This window comes from Colias croceus, chromosome 19 (genome assembly GCF_905220415.1).
Source record: "Colias croceus chromosome 19, ilColCroc2.1".
Classification (NCBI taxonomy): domain Eukaryota; kingdom Metazoa; phylum Arthropoda; class Insecta; order Lepidoptera; family Pieridae; genus Colias; species Colias croceus.
The window spans coordinates 2,965,117-2,985,237 of NC_059555.1; the positions used below are offsets into that span (position 1 = coordinate 2,965,117).

Sequence of the window (20,121 nt, forward strand, 5' to 3'; positions counted from 1 at the left end):
TCACATCGGCGTAAGGTGAAAAATTAATTCACTGTTCATTACTTTTGTGTTATACAATAGTTCTTGTAGTAACGAACGGCCAAGCCATATATTTTGACTAAGGTGTAGAGTTTGTGAAGTTAGGCCTTGTAGAGTTAGGGCGTGTAGTGTTAGAAGCTTGGCTCTACATGATATCTGATAACTTTTTGACAGTGCGAGTCATATGGGCTCGTCTTGGCAACATTTTACATGAAAATGTTTTTGGTGGGATTTCATTTCTTTTTGTAAGTTGTTAGTAACAAAAATTTTTTTTATTTTTTTCTTCTTTTTTTGGGGTGTATTTCTTGCACATCAGAGACGCCTTTTTTATAGCTCACTCTCTTGTCAAGGACAATTTTTTTTTAATTTTAGCTACTGTGTGGTACCGTAAGAGGCAGGAGACGTTTGCAACACTTCTATTCATTCATATTTATATTATCTGATCTGAAGTACTTATGTGTCTCAATATACCTATGTCGAATACATTTTTAATTTTTTTTAACAAGAAGTACCTATACATATATATTATATATCTAGGGGAACCAAGTTTTAGACTATTAGATTAGACCTCTAGCGTCATCAAAATTCAATTTAAAATTACAGGTTTGATACAAACTCCCATCCCCTAGTTTAAGGGGTTGGGGGATGAAAGTTACAAGTTTTATAATTTTTTTGTTGTTTGTGTGCTAATACTAGCTTACATACAAAATTTCAGCTTTCTAGGACATTAGGAAATACCTTAAGAATTTTGATGATCATCAGTGAGTCAGTGACGAAATTAGCGTTTTTTAGATATAAATAAAATCTGAAGTATAAAAGCTAATGTAATTAAAACTTAATATGTTCAATAAGTCCGCTATTGACAATATATCCCGAAAATTTTGTTGATCTAGCATAATCCAAACCCAAGTTATGAGGGTTCAAAAAAACGTCGAAGCGCTTCGAGAAAAGGTAGGTAGTGCCCGTGCGCTTCGCTTTCGCTTGGCTCGTCTTGGCGGGGGCACTACCGTGCCCCCAGATAAAATGTGTAAATTTTATCATGTGACAATGAAATAATGTACTTTTTATATAAAATAATGTTGCGGAATTTGCACGCCATTTATGGCTAATGTGTTGATTCTACCTAAGTATGAGTAATATCTTTGTACACACATTATGCAAATAAAGAAATTTATTATTATTACTAGCTGTTGCCCGCGACTTCGTCCGCGATTAGGTCGTTTTTCGTCATTCGTCGTTTAAAAAAAATACGTGACACTTTATTTTAAAATTTTCTTAATTATTGTCTCTTATAAAATTTAACTACATTAAAATTGAACACTCTGATAAGAAAATCTTAAAATCTGAAGAAAACATGAATGTGGTTTAAATTCTACATTACTTAGTATCAAATAATAATCTAAATTAAATGTAGATTAACAGTTTGAACACACCATTATAGAATATGTACCTAAGTATTAAATTACGTTAGTTTACATAGTAACTTTACTAAAAACACGATGACTATCTTTCGCGCTCGATACCACATTTGAATCTTGCCAAAGAAGTTTCACTTCTGACAAGTGTGCTCGGCACACACGCTCTTTTTTTTGTTATAACGACGAAATATTCTACGGGACTCATACAACATATCATATTTTTTACCATTATCATATTTTGGAATCTCCATTAGGAAGAATATTCCCAAAACATAAATCAGTTTTAAATCGAACCGCAGCAAACACTTTAATGTGCTTATAATAAGAAATACTAGACATTACAATTTATTATTTAACTTCAGGGTCTGTAAAAGAGCACAAATATTCTTACTTAATATCCTAAGGCCCCTAGCTGGGGCAAAGGGCGTAAACAGTACTCCGCCATGCGTGTCGATTTTGGGCAGCTCTTTTTATCTCGCTCCAGCATCTTCCGATTGACTTGGCCTCTGCGATAACACTACGACGCCAAGTGAGCTTTGGACGCCCACGTTTCCGTTTTCCCTGGGGGTTCCAATCCAAAGCTTGCTTTGGTATGTGTTCCGGGTCTCTACGTAGCGTGTGGCCAATCCAGCCTCACTTACGTCGTCAAATCTGATGGGCGACCGGTGTCTCATCGCAGCATTACCAAAGGTCGTCGTTGGAGATAGTTTCTGGCCAGTAAATTCTGATGATTCGGCGGAGACAGCGGTTAACAAATACCTGCAGCTGGCGCGTGATGTCTTTTGTGACCTTCCATGTTTCACACCCGTATAATACAGTTTTTACGTTGAAAAAATTTGAGCTTAAGCCTCCGTGTCAATTTACTCGATTGCCACACGGGTCGCAGCCGAGCGAAAGTTGCCCTGGCTTTGGCTATCCTTGAAACGATGTCTTCTTCCGTACCACCGTTCTCTGTCACAACGCTTCCAACGCAGTACGCAGCGGCTCGTTTCGCCAAACCTCATCTCTTTCGTCTTGCGAGTTAGCTTCAGGCCCCTCTTTGTAGCTTCTCACTGTAGGTCATTAAGCTTGGCTAGTATATCCTCACGGGTGTGACTGAACAGACATAGATCGTCTGCATAATCTAAGTCCTCGAGAGCGTCAGTCAAACCCCATTCAATACCGCGGCGTTTTTGACAGTGGTTTCAAGCATAATGCCATCTAAGACAATAATAAAGAGCAGAGGTGAGAGCAAACATCCTTGACGTACTCCTGCATATACGCGTATGTCATCCGATAACAAGCCATTGTGGGAAACTGTACCTAGGTGTATTTTTCATACATAGATCTTATGATATTAATTATTAATTTATTTCTGAGGTACTCCAATATCCTGCAGACGCGACCAAATATATTTTTTTAGTCATATATAATATTATACCTACACAGTCATAAACATAAGAAATCTTTATATTTCATTTATAAGAGATTAACAAAATCCACGTGTAGATTAACATACAAATCTACGGTACAAACATAGGTACCAGTAATAGTTCCAACACTCAGTCCAATACCTACTATTATATTATACACTTTTTTAAAATCCCCAATATTTTTATACATTGAATATTATTACAAAACAAGCAATAAAAACGTCGTCTTCTCATTCTTAATTATCTAAAGTTACATTTAAGAATCTATCAACTATCAACTAAAAATATGTAATTCATAAAAATAATTTAATACAGTACTAGCTTACCGCCCGCGGCTTCGCCCGCTTTCTCTAAAACGATTTGAGATTTATCCTATCTCTCAAGTTGGATCGAACTGCACATGGTGTGCGAATTTTATTATAAAAGTGGTTTAGGAGTCCATTGAGGACAAACATCGTGACACGAGATTTATATGATATACTAGCTTACCGCTCGCGGCTTCGCCCGCTTTCTCTAGAACGATTTGAGATTTAAACTATCCTATCTCTCAAGTTGGATCGAACTGCACATGGTGTGCGAATTTTATTATAATCGGTTAAGTGGTTTAGGAGTCCATTGAGGACAAACATTGTGACACGAGATTTATATATATTAAGATTAGATAGATAGATTAGATTAGATTAGATAGATTAGATTAGATTAGATAGATTAGATTAGATTAAACTATAAAATTATTCTACTATATAAATATTATATAGCAGTGTTTGCTTCAATTAAATTTTTGTTCTTTAAACTGTTCACGCTTGCTTTCCGATGGCTTGTGTCTCTTGCTCTAATCGTGTCTATGATTCCCAAGAATGGCGCCTCAACGAAAAGATACAGGCCCACTGCTATTAAGAAAGCCATGAACACCATGCCGAGGGTTAAATTAAACTGAAACAAGCGAAATGAATAGTTAGAATAAATATACATAATCTTGAATTTATATTTTTTGGTTTTTATGGCATTCAAATGCTTTATTAATATAAATTTATAAAGAATAGAAAAAATTCACGAGGCGGGACTCGAACCCGCATCCTTCGCGCCATTCCGGGGCGGATGCGGTGTGTCCCTTAAGACACATAAAAACTGAAAGGATAGAATAAATTCGATTACTCGGGCGGGTCACGAGTGGCTGAGTTGGTTAGGCATCCGCCCCGGAATGGCGCGAAGGATGCGGGTTCGAGTCCCGCCTCGTGATCGAATTTTTTCTATTCTTTATAAATTTATACATAATCTTACGGTACATTCATATCAAACGAAAATAAAGCTAGAGCAAGATAGAGCAAGAGCATTATTTTGTGATATTTTAGTGTAAATGAATCAGTATAAGAACAATGCGTAGAATCTTTTCAAACGCACTAAGAACAACGAAAGAATGCTCTACTACTGTTTACTCCAAAATAATTTGACATAGTGCGGTTAAAATGAGAATTCACTCGTTTGATGCAGCATCATAATTGAATTGTTAAATGTAAGCGCGCGTGTAAATGGAAAAGGTCAGCGCGTTAATGTCACTCAGAGGTGAACAGGTTTTAAGGATTTATCGAATTGAAAAAAAATCGTCAAGGATGTTATGTGTATTTTTTACGGAATCAGCGTATGAATAAAAATAACTACGTTAAAAACAACCGACTTCAAAAACGGAAAAGTAAAAAATTAAAAAGATTTGATATTATTACTACTATACTTATATTATGTTATAATTTATATTTTATTATTAATATACTTTTATTATTTAGATGTGCTATTTACTAAAAAGGTTTGATGTCGGTGCACGAGCTTAATACTAAGTGCTTAGTGCTTGGCTAGTTTTTAGAACCTCACAAATAATAACGTTCAATAACATCAATTTGAGAAGATAAATATAGTATAATATGTATAAATAGTAGGTAATAAAAACTAGCCTGATAAAATTATGGGGTTCAATAGGTCATTATTTTTTTGCTTTGTGAAAATAATTCTGTTATTTAAATTAAAAAAGTCATATTTTGGAATAAACGTTGTTCTATATGTGAAAGTAAAACAATTGAGTTTTCAGTTCACATAAGAATTTAATGCATCTTTGTAAATAAATTTCTGGACTATCTACAGAACTTGGCATACATTTAGATCTCAATTCTTGTTTCGGCACTTAAGTCGACGATTGAACTTGGCTCCCATTTTTATATTTATGTTTTTGGTGGGATATTACTGCGTTCCTATGGCCATCTTCCGATTCCATCATTAAAACAGCTCTATGTCATGATAATGTTTCATCGCTATCCAATTTATATACGTATACAAAATTTCAGCTCAATCAGTTTCCGGGAAGTGAATTGGAGTTACTTGCTACATTTCAAATGCCATCGAGATCAGACAAAAATGCTCATAAAATAAAAACTACTGGTCCTATCCGTATAAAATTTTTATGGGACCAATTCGACACCATTCCGCATTAAACAAAAAAAAAAAAGAATCACGTAAATCGGTTCGGAAGCTTCGGAGTATATACAAATAAAAATACCTGCCGAATTGATAACCAAAAAAAAGGAGGACTTTTTTGTCGGTTAAAAACTATATTATGATGCTTTGATATTAGTATCTACATTAAGAGCTAGCCCGCACGAGCAACTTTGTCTCCGCAACTATTTTGTCTCTCTCATCAATTTGTATGGGGAGTTGAGTCGCTACGTGCGCGCACTTTCATACTAGCCCATTGGTGGGAAAGATAAAATAGTTGCGGAGACAAAGTTGCTCGTGCGCGCTACCTCTAAATTTGCGACGGCCTGTATTTATGTCAGCAAAAATTTGTATAATTTCTCCGTATCTCCTACTTCAGTGTAAGTAGTTTTCAAATAAAATGAATCTAACCAGACCGACTTCCTAACAATACCATAACGTTCTGATCCAGAATTCTCAGCATTATATAAAATGCAGCACTTGTTAACTGACGACGCTGTTTGTAAACGGTGATTTTATACAATTTATATGCGAGCAAAATAATATACCTAGGTAATGATAATTTCTAATTACTACAGACTCACTAAATGTATCACGTTGACTCTTATCATGATACTGGAACCAGTCATCATCCTGACTAAGGCAATGTGACAGAGATAAGCGCAATAGGAAACTCTACATATAACAGTCCAAATGCGTGCCTCCAAGAATCCGCGAATTGTTCCTGAAAACATAATATAAAGGATATTAAAATATAGTAACGGTAAGAAATAGTGCATTACTATGTGAATAATAATTGGCAATGGCAAGTTTTTCTTCATTTTAGATCTAAGTACATTTCTACGTACTTCAAGTAGATTCTGAGAAGAGGTCCGCCCCGGCTTCGCCCGTGGTACATTTTTACGTTTTCTCTCCATAAGAACCATCCTCGTACTGAAGTACGAGAATGGGAATGTAATAAAAAAATAATTAACGAAATCGGTTCAGTTGTTCTCGAGTTATGCGCTTACCAACACATTTTGCGATTCATTTTTATATTATAAATTTTTAACATTTATTGCTCTATTCTTCACTACCACAATATGTGCAGTGAAGAAATACAATAAGATAAAGATAAGATAAAATAAGAAAACTTTAACATCTATTGGTTTATCATTATAATCACCGGACACTCACATTCCCACGATCTCCATAAGAATGACATTTGCATAACCTAAAAACTTTAGTGCTCTATGCTAAAAACTTACCTTCAAATTTGAACACCATACCAAATATAAAAACTGCGGCGCACATTCCAAATACAGGCTTTAGTAGTAAAGAGAACAAGACTCGTATGTATATAGAGAGCCGTGGACCGTCTCTGTATGCAGCCATGCCTGCTATAGCAAGGGCGAATCCTACTGGCACTATTGCGTAGTACATGGGCAGGTATTTCTGAAAATTAATGCATTTGAAGCTGTCTGCGCCACGGGGTGATGTAAAAATATTTTTTCATATTATTTACTAGCTATCTGCCCGCGGCTTCGCCTGCTTTTTTTAAATTTAAATTTAGAAAAAGGTTATAACCTTCCTCGTTAAATTTAAAAAAAAGGTTATAACCTTCCTCGAAAATCACTCTATCTATTAAAAAACCGTTGTGAAGTTTTAAAGATTAAAGCATACATACATAGGGATATAGATTATTGATAGGGAAAAAGCGACTATGTCGTATGTATGGTCGTATATGTAACCGAATCCTATAGACTCGATTTTGCCCCGTGCCAGTTTAAACAGACAAATAGAATCCAAGCACTTATCAAGGATCGGTGACAATATAATAATTTCATAAGTTTTATTGTGTTAAGCTTTGTTAATTATTTTTTTTTAGGCTTTATGATGAATTGTAGACAAATCTTACTTCGCACATTGAAATCTTTTTGGTTAGTTACTTACCCTATACTTTTTAATATCGAAGCTGCTATTTTGCATGTTGTAGATAATTAACCCAAGTGCAAGGCCAATGACAAAGCAAGCCATGTTTGTGTGTGTGGGTGTATACACGTTCACAAATGTTGGGTCAGTGACAAAGATGTTTCTTATCGTTCTGAAATCAATTAAAATATGTTTTAGAAGAAGAAATGCCTTTATGGCTATTTATATAGATTTTACTTATATGCACATAGAAATTTAAAATTTTTTAGTGGAAAGGAAAAGGGAACTAGATTTTAATCAATTTCCATATGTTTGTTTATTTTGTAAGTAGAAGGTAAGGAAAGTTCTTTTTCTAGAAGTACTAGGTGATCATTAATATTTTTTATAAATCATACAAATCAAAAGTATCACTTAGTTTAAATTTAAATTGATAACTTACTCCAATGTTATAACTAACGATCCATTCAAATCTTGGAAGTACGTATGGAAAGCTGGTGCTATAACTCCAATCATCAACAATATTACTAGAAAAATTCTTCTGATTCGTCCCTTAAATAACACACAGAGGATCAAACCAACTATGTGCAATTGAAAATCTGCTGCTACATACCTGAAAATATTGTTAGTTTTTTACTTGATATTTTTTTTTGTTTATTAGAGAATGTACCACTTCTTTGTACTGATTTTTTAAACTCAAACTTGTTGGAGGAAATATCGAAAAGCAGTGTAGCTTGTTAGCTCAGTTTATTAATTGTTATGTGATATACCTTTATTTGTGTAGGTGTATGTAATGACATAAATAGTTTAATGAATTGATTGAACTATGTGTATTACCTACTTATTTTAAATGAACTTTATGATAGTTTACATAGTTTAGTTGCAGATAAAAATCTATAATTAAGAACTTAATAGAAGGCGAGAAAGTTGTTATCAATACAAAAATATTACAAACCATGCGTGAAGCATGCACTGGCTATTTTTATAATAATTTCTTATGCAAAAGAGGTGGATCCACCATGATTGGCGGCAGTCAGTCACTGCGTCATTTACTATTGTCTGAAATAAAACCTATTATTAGTCAATTAAGCAATGGTGGCTCAGTGATGAGGACATCGGAGTAGACGAGGGTTCGAGACCGGGCGGGCGTGCAGGAAGTAAAATGACTTTTAAATTTATCTGTGCATTTTATAACATCACCACTAGATACTAAAACGGTGAAGGAAAACATCGCGAGAAAACCGACGTGCAGAAGAATCAAAAATTCGACGACATGTGACATCTACCAACACTTCTGGATAGCGAGTAGCGTGCTGGATTACGGCCTGAGCCCATATGAGAGGCCCGTATCCCATCAATGGGAACTTAATGGGCTGATGATGATGATGATGATGATGATGATTATTCAATAACAAATTATAATCACAAGTTTATAAGAGTTCTGATCACAATATATAAAACTTTCACATTACCTTCCAAAAGGGTCCCGATCCAGCGTATCTGAGCCATGTAGAAGTTATTGCTAAGACAATTGCATATGGTGGCGTCAATCTAAAAAATAAATAAATAGTAATGACACAAACATAATAAAAACACAGTTCGTTTTCTAGAAATAAATATGGGTTTTCACGCTGATGACTATGATGAAATATCAAATAAAAGGAAATAACAAGCAAATATTATCGTCTTAAACCTAATTTTAAAAATATTTACCTCAGCCATCGTATACCAATTCGCTTAGGTATTTCAAGCCAGTCCAAGGTTTTGGTCTCCGCCGCGATTTGCAGATTGTATGACAGTAATAATCCCGAAATTAAGAAGAATATTTGAACAATTATGGTACCGTTGTACCCAAATTGATATCCCACATAGTCAAATGTCTGCAAACATAGAGAACTTTTAAGTGACTTTTTATAGACGTCTAAATAAATGAGAAATTAATTTTTTGTTTTTCTTTCTTGAAGGTAGTAACTAACGGAGCTATTTTAAAGAACCTTTTGAAGAAACAAAGGGAGTTGGTGATGTACAAACATTGACATAAACACAAATACACTTTCAGAGCCTTTCGATGTTTTTGGGAATGTTAGTAAAAAATAATTATAATCTTTCTTCCAAATAAACTCACCGACACTTATTACTCACCGATTCCAGAAAGTGTGTATTCTGACAAAGTAGCACCAACGGTTGAATAGAATGACCAAGAATAACAAAACATATCGTAAGTGCTCTGTGAAATAAATTAAATTAAATAGATACCTTAAAATATTAATTTGTCATGAGAACAAAGAAATAGCTTTAAATTATTTGGAAATAACAAGAAAAATGAAAATAGCTCAAGTTTTTTTTGAATTAACAAAGTATGTACGGTAAGAACGAGCCAAAGAGTCAAATACAGAATATAATTTAAAATAACAATCGCAAATAAACTCAATCACTCAACATCCTTTTTTGAAATCGATTAAATCAACGTTGAAATTGATATTTTTGGTTTTATGGCATTCTTTATAAATTAGCATGCTTTATACTTAAATATAAATTTATAAAGAACTAGAGGTCCACCCCGGCTTCGCCCTTTCTCGGGTATCAAAAATATTTCCATACCAAATTTCATGCAAATTGGTTCAGTAGTTTAGGCGTGATTGAGTAACAGACAGACAGACAGAGTTACTTTCGCATTTATAATATTAGTATGAATAGAAAAAATTGGTTGAGATGGTTGTTAATATTCTCAATAGATGGCGCGCGGTGTGTCCCTTAGACACATAAAAAACTGAAAGAATAGAATAAATTCGATCGCTCGGGCGGGTTGCGAGTGATTGACTTGGTGAGGCATCCGCCCCGGAATGGCGCGAAAGGATGCGGGTTCGAGTCCCGCCTCGTGATCGAATTTTGTCTATTCTTATTTATTTATTTATTTATTCTTTATTGTAAATCAGATTTAATCATATTTTATAATATCTTAATGGATTTAAATGTACAAAAGGCGGCCTTATGGCTCTAAGTTCTTTATAAATTTATAAAAACAACGTTATAAAAACTTACTTCAGTCCATCCAGGCTTCTCAGTTGGTTTTGCCGAGGATCAGATCTGTCACGGATGTTGACAAGTTTTAACCAATTTTTTTGTATTGAAAAATTAATAAGATATTTATTCGCTGAAAAAAGGGTTTTAAAAAACAGTTAATGAAACATAGAAAATGTAACAGTGCACGGAATGATAGCAATAATATTAATTAATGTATTTAAAATGTAAAGTATAAACAAGGTACAATAGATAATTAATATTGATACTCTTTAACCCTTAGCTGGTATCGCTAAACTTGGCCAACATAACTGGTATCGGGGGTAAAAAAAGACCCCACGAGAAAATTAAAAATAATTGTTATAAAAACAGGTTTTTTTACTTTTTAATCCTCTTTTATTAATAAAGTAACTCTTAAAGTAAGCATTTAACGACAATATAGTGCTCTATAAAGTAATGAACCATACTAATTTTTCAAATCAAATTATATCTTATTTTTGGTTTAATTTTAGTGATGTTCACTTTGAGATCCATAAATTCTACAAAAACTAAAAATTAACATAAAAATATTCTAACTTTAGTTTTCTTATACAGTCTAAACAAAAAAAATGACAACTTATATGAACCAGTAACAAAATTCTTAGTAAAATTTCTAACATTTAGAACATATGATCGCTGTTCGCCAGAGGTATGACTAGCTGCTTCTTCTTCATCATCATCTCCTTCGCTGCTACTATCAGAACTTGAAGTTGAGGAGTCAGCTTCTAACATACTCTTCTTCCTAACAATCACTTATTTGTTCATCATCACTTACAGAAGCAGCTGGTCTGTTGAAGGTTTCCGGTTCATTTTCTTCTATTTCGTCATCTAATAATTCAGCTATTTGATCGTCAGTCAAAAAACTCTCCATAATGATCGTTTATAACTCAAAAAATAAAGAAAATAATTTTAGAATAAATTCAGACAAACTTACACAAATGGTATCGGGGGTGATTTTTGACCCCAGCAGTGTACGTACCTCGGCTCCTTGTAACAGAAAAGTAACACTTGTATGTCGTCCATCTCACGCCCGAGATGTTATGAGATTAGCTAGATGAACAAGAGTATAAGTTATAACACTAAAGAGTTATGACCAAAATTTCGTTGCACTGGGGTGATTTTTGACCCCCGATACCAGCTAAGGGTTAAAAACAATTATTTAATAAATAAAAGTATTTTTCTGCGATTAAAAATAATTTTATATCAGGTAAAGTAAGGTCAACAAAAGTAAATTCAAAAGCGAAGGGAATAATTTCTTTAAAAATGTTCAATCAATAATTTACCTTGCTTTTTTATACACCTCACACATATAAAATCATAGAAGCTTGCTATGAAGTTGATCATTATAATCATTGATATCAGAAGTAGAATTGCAATATCTGCACCGTCTACATTTACTTCTTCGTTGGATTTTGTGCATTTAATGTTATCCAATACTTTGGTTTTTAGTTTGTATTCATTCCATAATGATTCATTCAGGCATCCCTCAAGGCTCTCCTTTGTGCCCACTGCTTTATTTTTTATATAACTGTGACATGACTGCGTTAAACATATTCCATAATATGGTTTTGTATGGTTGAAATGGCTATCACTGTGTTGCGAATATTCCTGTAATAAAATTATTCATATATCATTGGTTTGTCACAATAAGATAATAATAACACACGTTAGACATATTGTAAATAAGATATGCACCTAAAATATCACGGCAATTAAACATGATAAAATTATGATTCATCTCCAATATCATAACATGTTATTGTATCATAATTTTTTATTAAGTATATTTTGACTAAAAGTATCTGAATATCATTATGATGTGACTAAATCATAATTAGGTTGCGAATTCTTCTTTCCAAGTAAAAGTACCTAGATACTTATTATTTTTCTACAATTGACAAGGTAAGGGACCTTGTACATCCAAGAGAAGAGGGTTATTATTTTTGAATTATAAATGTAACAGTTCATTGAATCAGATTATAATATGTATTGATTTGAGATATTTAATGCATTGAAAATGTGAAGTTAGAAAAAGTAAACAAGGTACAACAGATAAATATTGACACTCTAAAACAAACAATTATTTAATAAATAAAAGTAACGTTCTACGATAAAAAATTATTTTATATCAGGCCAATAAAAGTAATTTAAGTACATAATATATTTCATACTTTTCTTAACGTATTAGCTGCTAATCTGTTTACCTTAGCTGCTATTACAAAAGCTTGCGGAAACTTTGTGGCTTTTGTGTACTTCCGTATTGTTACCTTATAGCCATGTACACAATGCACAGCGTTGGTCCAACAATTAATGATCGTCCATGTTTGCTGCCACTACGGCAATTATGAAAAAATATCTACAACGACGGCCGATAATTCACATTTATGTCTCTACACTATCGTGATTGCCTCTACTCGCCCAACACTGCCCATTGTGTACAGGGCCCATATGATGTCTCGCGAATTCGCGATTGTAATAACATCACTATTGGTCGTGCAAGCTCAACAAATTAAAACGTATGAGGTGATAACGCATGTCATTCAGAGGTATCACAATCTCCTCGCGGAGACAACAATAACATTCTATTTGCGATCGTCAAAAACAACACATACCTACTTTAGTTCAATGACATATTCTATTTATTTCAAGGTAATTGTATTTGACTTAATATATACTAGCTTTTCGCCAGCCTTGTCTAAGGCTGGTTGCAGAGCTAGACCGACCTTCAGTGCGTACGTCAGTCGCGCTTGTCATATGTATGGAAATTCATAAAACCGTTCATAGCTAGACCGACCATACGCACGCGTATTGTCATGCGCATTAGTGTCATAATCATACAATTGTTGATGCGTATCGTCAGGACCGACGGTACGCACTGACGGTCGGTCAAGCTCTGCAACCAGCCTAAAACCTAATAATTACATACTAAAACTAAGACTAAAACCTTCCTCTTGAATCTACTATCTATAATAAACCGCGTCAAAGTCCGTGGCGTAGTTTTTAAGATTTAAGCATATATAGGGATAGAGATTTAGAGAAAGCAACTTTGTTTTATACTATATAGTATGTGTGTAGTAATATTTATCTTTACTTCAGTACCTTGGCATTGATCAATGACCAAAAATTCTCACCTGAATCATAGTTAAAAGGTTACTTGGTGTATCAGACACTAGAGCGAATTCCACAGCACAATAAACACCATCGGGTTCGTTTAAACATTTATCATAATCATCCAAACGAAATTTTGGCGGCATACGGTTGTATTCTGTTGCTAAAAATTACTAAAAAGTTGTAAAATACAGTGTGAAGTTATGAAAGGAATATGATATTATTTCTTCTAACTGCAAGTAGAGCACGTTGTAATGGTTCAGAAAAATGTATTAACTAAGTTAAATGAAAAGCAGAATTTATTTTTTACTGTATTTATGAGTATAATGTATCCATACAGTTATTTTCGTTATGGTGAAATTTTAAATATTTTTTTTAAATATTTTTATTTATTATACCTACTTCGATGGTTTAATTGATTAATAGTTATTAATAATAGTTTCCTTTTCAACCGGCGTCTTAAGCTTTGTATATTGAATGAAAACACACAGCACAGTTAAAAAGGCACAGTTAAAAAGTAGAAAACCGTATAATAGTAAATAGGTACGTATTATGTTGGTATATTAAGTATTAACTGATCAACACCAAGACAATGTCTCGGTGTGGCTGGTTTAGTATAACAATTTAAAGTTTATTTGTTATATTCATGTATGTAATCAGAACAAGACTTAATTATACACCGGTAGCACCAGCTTTCCAATAAAAACAAAAAATAACTGAGTATTATAAATAGGTTAAACCAGTCTGAAAATAAAAAAAAGGTTGTGTGGTTTTATGAAACCACGGTAAAAGTGAAACTTTTTTTCACACTATAGAGTATAGAATAGACATCTAACTAAAAATTATCGTATTTGTACGATAATTATCGTACGTATCGTGCGTCACGTGACATGCGCTACACAGACCAAAAAGTTTGAGACGATGTAATAAAAGTTTCACTATAAAACACAGTCGAATTGATTTCCTCCATTTTTAAGTCAGTTATGAAGTGATACCGTAAATTAATTGTTGCTATGAATTAAGAGCTTTTAGGCGATTTTGAAAACATCGCTATAACATTTACTGAAGTAAATTATTTAAACCAACTTAAACGTATAATTATTCGACGAGAATATTTTTAAATATATTAAAATTTGTATAAAGATATAGATTTTTAAAACAATACTTACAATTAAGCCTATATATCACGGCATAGCTGCTATGCAAAATTCCAATTAATATTAGCACTATCTTCATTTTTGCAGTAAACAAGACTTGACGAAAGCTTTAAAACTTATAACTTCTAACCGCTAGAAAGATCTGTTATGAACTAAACAATTTTGTTATGAAACAATTATTTTTAATTTACATTTTTTTTTGTATTATAAATCATAAATTGTTATTATTTATGTCAATAATGTTCATTATTTTCGGAGTATTTCATTGTTTTATGAAGGTCGGACCGACGTCAACTGATTTGCAATGTAATAATACTTTGTTTACTTATATTTTTTATATACAGGGTAGATTTTTGACACGGGTCAGTATGGAAAATAGAAGAGAGATAATGTTTGAGATGAGATGTAATAATGTTTGGTACATTATAAGATATTCACAGGGACTCAATGGGACTATTTTAGTAGGCTTCAGTCTGCCAAAGCTATACCACTCGCGACCGGCCATAGCCCATATCCATAGAATGCATTATTTTATAGAACGAACCTATACAATTTGATAGCACTAATTCTTTTCTTACTATCCAATATTCGTTGCTTGTTTAGTTTATTTGTTGCTTACTCAAATCTATACCGATCAAGTTATTAAAAATATATCTCATCTTCACTGGCTCTTATTTTTCAGTCGCTTGTTTTATTATTCCCCTATAGAAAACACTAGCTGTGCCCCGCGGTTTCACCCGCATTGGTCCGCTCCTGTTGGTCTTAGGGCGGCCGTACACGGACCGCTTCAAGCAGTTGAGACCGACCGCTTGAAGCCGCGACCGCGCGGTGAACTATAGGCATTCATACACCGCCGTACACGTGACGGCTCGAGCCGTCGCGACCGCTTCAAGCCGTCAACTGCATGACGAAATTCCATCGTGCCGTTGACGGCTCGCGAGCGGTCGTGAGGCATACACTGACTGCTCGAGCCGTTGACTGCGCTAGAGGCGTCGACGGCTTCCTCTCCCCCTGAAAATCAATGACGCGACTAGTCAAAAAATCAACGGCTCGAGCGGTTGGTAGCGACGGCTCGAGCAGTCAAGAACCGACGGCTCGAGCCGTCAACGACCGACCGCTCGAGCCGTCCGTGTACGTCGCTCAGCCGTTAACTGCTCGAGCGGTCCGTGTACGGCCGCCCTAAGGTGATGATATATATAGCCTTTCTCGATAAATGGGCTATCTAACACCGAAATATTTTTTTCAAATCAGACCAGTAGTTCCTGAGATCAGCGTGTTCAAACAAACAAACAAACTCTTCAGGTTTATAATATTATAAGTATTGATATCTAGTTGAATCCGTTTCCACCAGTGCTTCAACGTATGCATCCATAAATATGATTGAAAATGAAAATGAAAAATTTCTTTATTAATTACAAGAAATGTTACATAATATACTTTACATGTTCTGCATTGAACCCCACACTAGGATCCCCTGTGTTGTGGGGCTCAATCTCTTTCGCCGTATTAGGTACATAAAAATATTTCAAAGTTTAATTGCCATTTAAATATTAAGTGTGCATATGTGCGTGTGTGTATGCGTGCGTGTATATGAGTGTGTGTGTATGTGTATGTGTAGATGTTGTATGAGTGATTATTTTAATAGTCGGTAAATGTTTGAATTTATATTTTAATCAAGATATTATTGTAACGAGATTTTCAGTTTCTAAGTAGTCTAGATTTAATAGCCAATTTGTAACATATTTTTTACAGCGGAACTTGGTCATAGGAAAGATATTTAGTTTTTTGTTAATTATGGAGTATAAGTGAGGTCCCATGAATATAAACGCCTTGCTACCGAAAGACATATTACAGCTATGTTTCCTCCATGCAGGATTTCTTCGAGTGCGTTCGTTCGTTATAATTGTGTTTGGAGCTATTTTATGGAATTTTAGAATTACTGCTAGTATGTATAGCTGACGCACCGTTAGTATACCAGCCTCTTGATACAATTCTTTGGTTGGATATCTTAAATTCTTTTTAAATATGGTTTTAAGAATTGCTCTTTGCGCGCGCTCAACTTTTATAAGATGACATTTTTTTGCGGAACCCCAAGAGACGAGACAGTAGTTTAAAATAGATTGACAAAGTGCAAAATAAGTCATTTTGATCATTTTGATATCTGCAATTAGTCTTAGTTTTCTAAAAATGTAGGTTAATTTTCTCACACGTGTCTTTACTAAATCAGTTTGTAAATTCCAGGTAAGGTGTTTGTCAATAATCACACCTAGATACTTTATATAGGTGACATTTTCCAGAGCAGTACATTTGCAGTTGGAAGTGTCATTTTGACATTTATGTATTGTTAGGGATAATTCTTTCGGGGCATTGGTCCTATTGCTTATATTAAAATTCATAAGTTTGGTTTTACCTATATTGAGGCTAAGCAAGTTGTGGTGGAGCCAGTTGGCGACAGTTTGCATTCCGGTTTCTGCAGCGCTATACGCTTCCCTCCAAGATCTGCCGTGGAAAATCACAGCGGTATCGTCTGCGTAAGCAAAAATCTTAGCCTGGTTGAGTTTGAGTGAACAGAGTCCATTTACGTAGAGAAGAAAGAGCGTAGGACTTAAGACACTGCCCTGGGGAACTCCATATCTTATTGCAGCGGGAGAACTTAGGTATTCACCCAGGCAAACGCTTTGTTCTCGGTTGGATAGGTATGACGTGAACCAGTCGAGTGCAGTACCCCTAATGCCAAACAACTCCAACTTTCGCAGCAGGATGGGTCTGGACACCGTGTCAAAAGCTTTGGCAAGATCAAGGAAGACGCCCACACATTTCTCCCCGCCGTCGAGTCTCATAGTTATGAAATCCACCAGATTTGTGACGGCGTCCTCCGTTGACTTGCCATTACGAAATCCGTACTGATTTACTGAAAGCATTTTATTTTGTTCCAGGTATTTAAGCAATCTTTTGTTTATTAGCTTTTCCATTATTTTTGAAACTATTGTTAAAAGTGATATAGGTCGGAAATTCGCTAAACTAGAAGTATCTCCACCTTTGTGTATTGGGCAAACATTTGCTAATTTCATATGAGAGGGGACTATACCAGTGGAAATGCTAAGATTGCATATGTGTGTGATTGGTGCAGAAAGATCGGATTTAGCAAGTTTGATAACACGGCAATTAATTCCGTCCCATCCGGGAGCGGAGTCATTCTTCAAATTTGAAATTATGTCACTCACTTCTAACTCATTAGTAGGGTTTATAAAAAATGACTTATCAGGATTTGTGTGTGATTCATCTAAATTTGCAGCTAATTGAACTAATTCAGTCTCCGTTTTATTGATTTGCTTCATCGTTTCTTTAGCTAGTTGTTCACCAATATTTGCGAAATAATCATTAACTTTGTTCAGGGTCCGAGTAGAATTCTGGTCAGAGCTGAAAATGTCAAAATAAGACGATGTTTTATTGTTTAACTTACAGATATATTTAATTGCATCCCAAGTCTTTTTAATGCTACCTTCAGATTTTTCCAAAAGTCCCTTCTCATATGCGTTCTTTAGGTTTAAATTGGTGGTGGTTTGATTGGTGGATAGCAAACTCCAAAAAAATAATAATAATAATAGGCATGACGACAGTATCCATAGACCATAAATGATGTTATAAGGGAAATGTATAATAAATTAATTAAATATACGTAGTGACTAAGAAATCTTAAAAACATTAAGCTTAATCATTAATGAGATTATCAATAAAATAAAACATTGAAATTCTGCATTTTGACTAAAACACGCGTGAGGTCACGCCTATGTAAACAACTCATGTGAGATGTGTTTTGTTGTTATGAATATGTTGGGAATACACATGGAATACACATTTTTATTATATTGTTTATATTGTTTTATTATATTGTAATTGTTTCACGTATGCTTTATCAACTCAGAACAGAAATATAATAGCGAATTCACGAATACGTGGTTCGGGGTTCTCCGCGCCAACAATCACAATCATTATCAATCATTTCACAATCACAATCATTTCTTATTATTTTCTCGCTTGAAACAATTACTAACACATTTTTGGGCATTATTTTTATGTGAATTCACACTGCAATACTGCACACCACTTATAAACTTTGGAATTCGATTCTCACATATTAATTAAATATTTTTATAATTTTCTTCGCAATCCGTAAAAATAATTACGTATTTACTAAAGAGTGACGTCAGCCTACGCCATGACACCTGCGAGCTGTTTTGGCACAGTTAATAAATATTTTTTGAAAAATGGCTTTTATCTTCGTTAAATTTAAGTATATTACCGAAATATAGGGTTTTTCTTGTATAGTAAACGTATACACACATTATGGAAGAGGATTTCAAAATATTTCGTCATGCCTATTATATTTATTTACATTCACATTTCATGAACAATTTACACATATTGAAAAATTATACAATAAAAATAGGAGGAACTCCGGTATCCGTGGTAGTATAAACTGTGCTACAGAACTGTATCTTGTTGGTATGTAATGTTTGAAATATCTCGACAAAAGCTAATCCATTTGTGTCACTTTTTACTGAGATAGATAAACTTTTGTCTAGTAATATGCATAAACAAAATCTCGTCTATCAAAGTCCGACTAGTGACTCAAATTATACAGGCTTTGGAAATTCGCTACCTAGCCACGCTGACCCAAAAATCCATCCTGTATACTGTTCTCTTGTTTATGTTAGTTTTGAATGTATATTTCGCCTAAAAAAACTATCGACCGTCTAGACGAGTATGCCTAAGTCTCAACAAAACTATTAAGTCTTTCCGTTGAAATTTTCCGCTCCAAGACAAAATTTTTTGTAGGTACCAAAATCAAAATTTTCCACAAACTCTTTCGACCTCCATACGTTTATGTCATACTTTAATACCAGACGTAATTTATTCAAGGCAGAAGTAATAAATAATAATAAATATAGTTTGCAAAACTAAAAAAACACGCTTTCGAGATTCATACTTACAACTAAAAAGTAGAAAATAATATTTAATCTAGGAATCAAACAATAACCAATACGTAGTATTTTTGTGAAAAAAGCGCGGCGTGCCTTGTAGGTGTATAATAATTAATCAGCTCATGAAAAGCGCCCTACGCTTTTTTACTACTTTTTAGATGTATATATCTTGACCGGAAGGAAGTTAGCGCGGAAAGTTTTTTTTTTAATTATTAATATCTCAAAAAATTGCTCCTTAAATGCTCCAACTGAATCAGTAATTGCTCCAATTCTATAATTATTAGTTTATTTATAATTAATTTTTAGTTAATTGATTAACTTGATTTCCCTACAGAATGCAAAATATTCACTTTTCATAAAAAAAAATCCAAAAAAATTGCTCCCGATTTGCTCTATCAGTTACAAAAAAAAAAAATTGATAATTTTACTTTTTAAATATTAAACTAAAAAATTAATCCACAGACAAAGATTTAATTTATTTGCATTGATTATGTTTATAATTTATTGCGTAAATAATTTCATGCGTCATGCAATAAAACGAAATTAAAATTATTTTATGTTTATTTTTCACACT

General features: G+C 33.9%; 1 protein-coding gene across 1 annotated transcript; it reads right to left on the reverse strand.

Annotated features, from left to right (window-relative positions):
- Nucleotides 1-3,536: 3,536 nt before the first annotated feature.
- On the reverse strand, nt 3,537-17,900 carry LOC123700401 (nose resistant to fluoxetine protein 6-like). Its single transcript, XM_045647611.1, has 13 exons — nt 16,973-17,900; nt 13,429-13,568; nt 11,581-11,905; nt 10,280-10,391; nt 9,380-9,464; nt 8,951-9,117; nt 8,710-8,788; nt 8,193-8,296; nt 7,680-7,850; nt 7,262-7,412; nt 6,577-6,763; nt 5,914-6,053; nt 3,537-3,781 (listed from the first exon to the last, which is right to left on the reverse strand). Exons 1-13 carry the CDS (start codon nt 17,898-17,900, stop codon nt 3,599-3,601), a joined length of 2,772 nt encoding a protein of 923 aa, XP_045503567.1. The 3' UTR covers nt 3,537-3,598.
- Nucleotides 17,901-20,121: the final 2,221 nt, after the last annotated feature.

Coding starts and splice junctions, on each gene's coding strand:
- LOC123700401 (XM_045647611.1), bottom strand. CDS start 17,900: ATGAAGCAAATCAATAAAACGGAGACTGAATTAGTTCAATTAGCTGCA. Junction 13,569..16,972: donor CTTGCTTAGCCTCAATATAG/GTAAAACCAAAC, acceptor AGTAATTTTTAG/CAACAGAATACAACCGTATG. Junction 10,392..11,580: donor GAGGTGTATAAAAAAGCAAG/GTAAATTATTGA, acceptor CCCTTTTTTCAG/CGAATAAATATCTTATTAAT.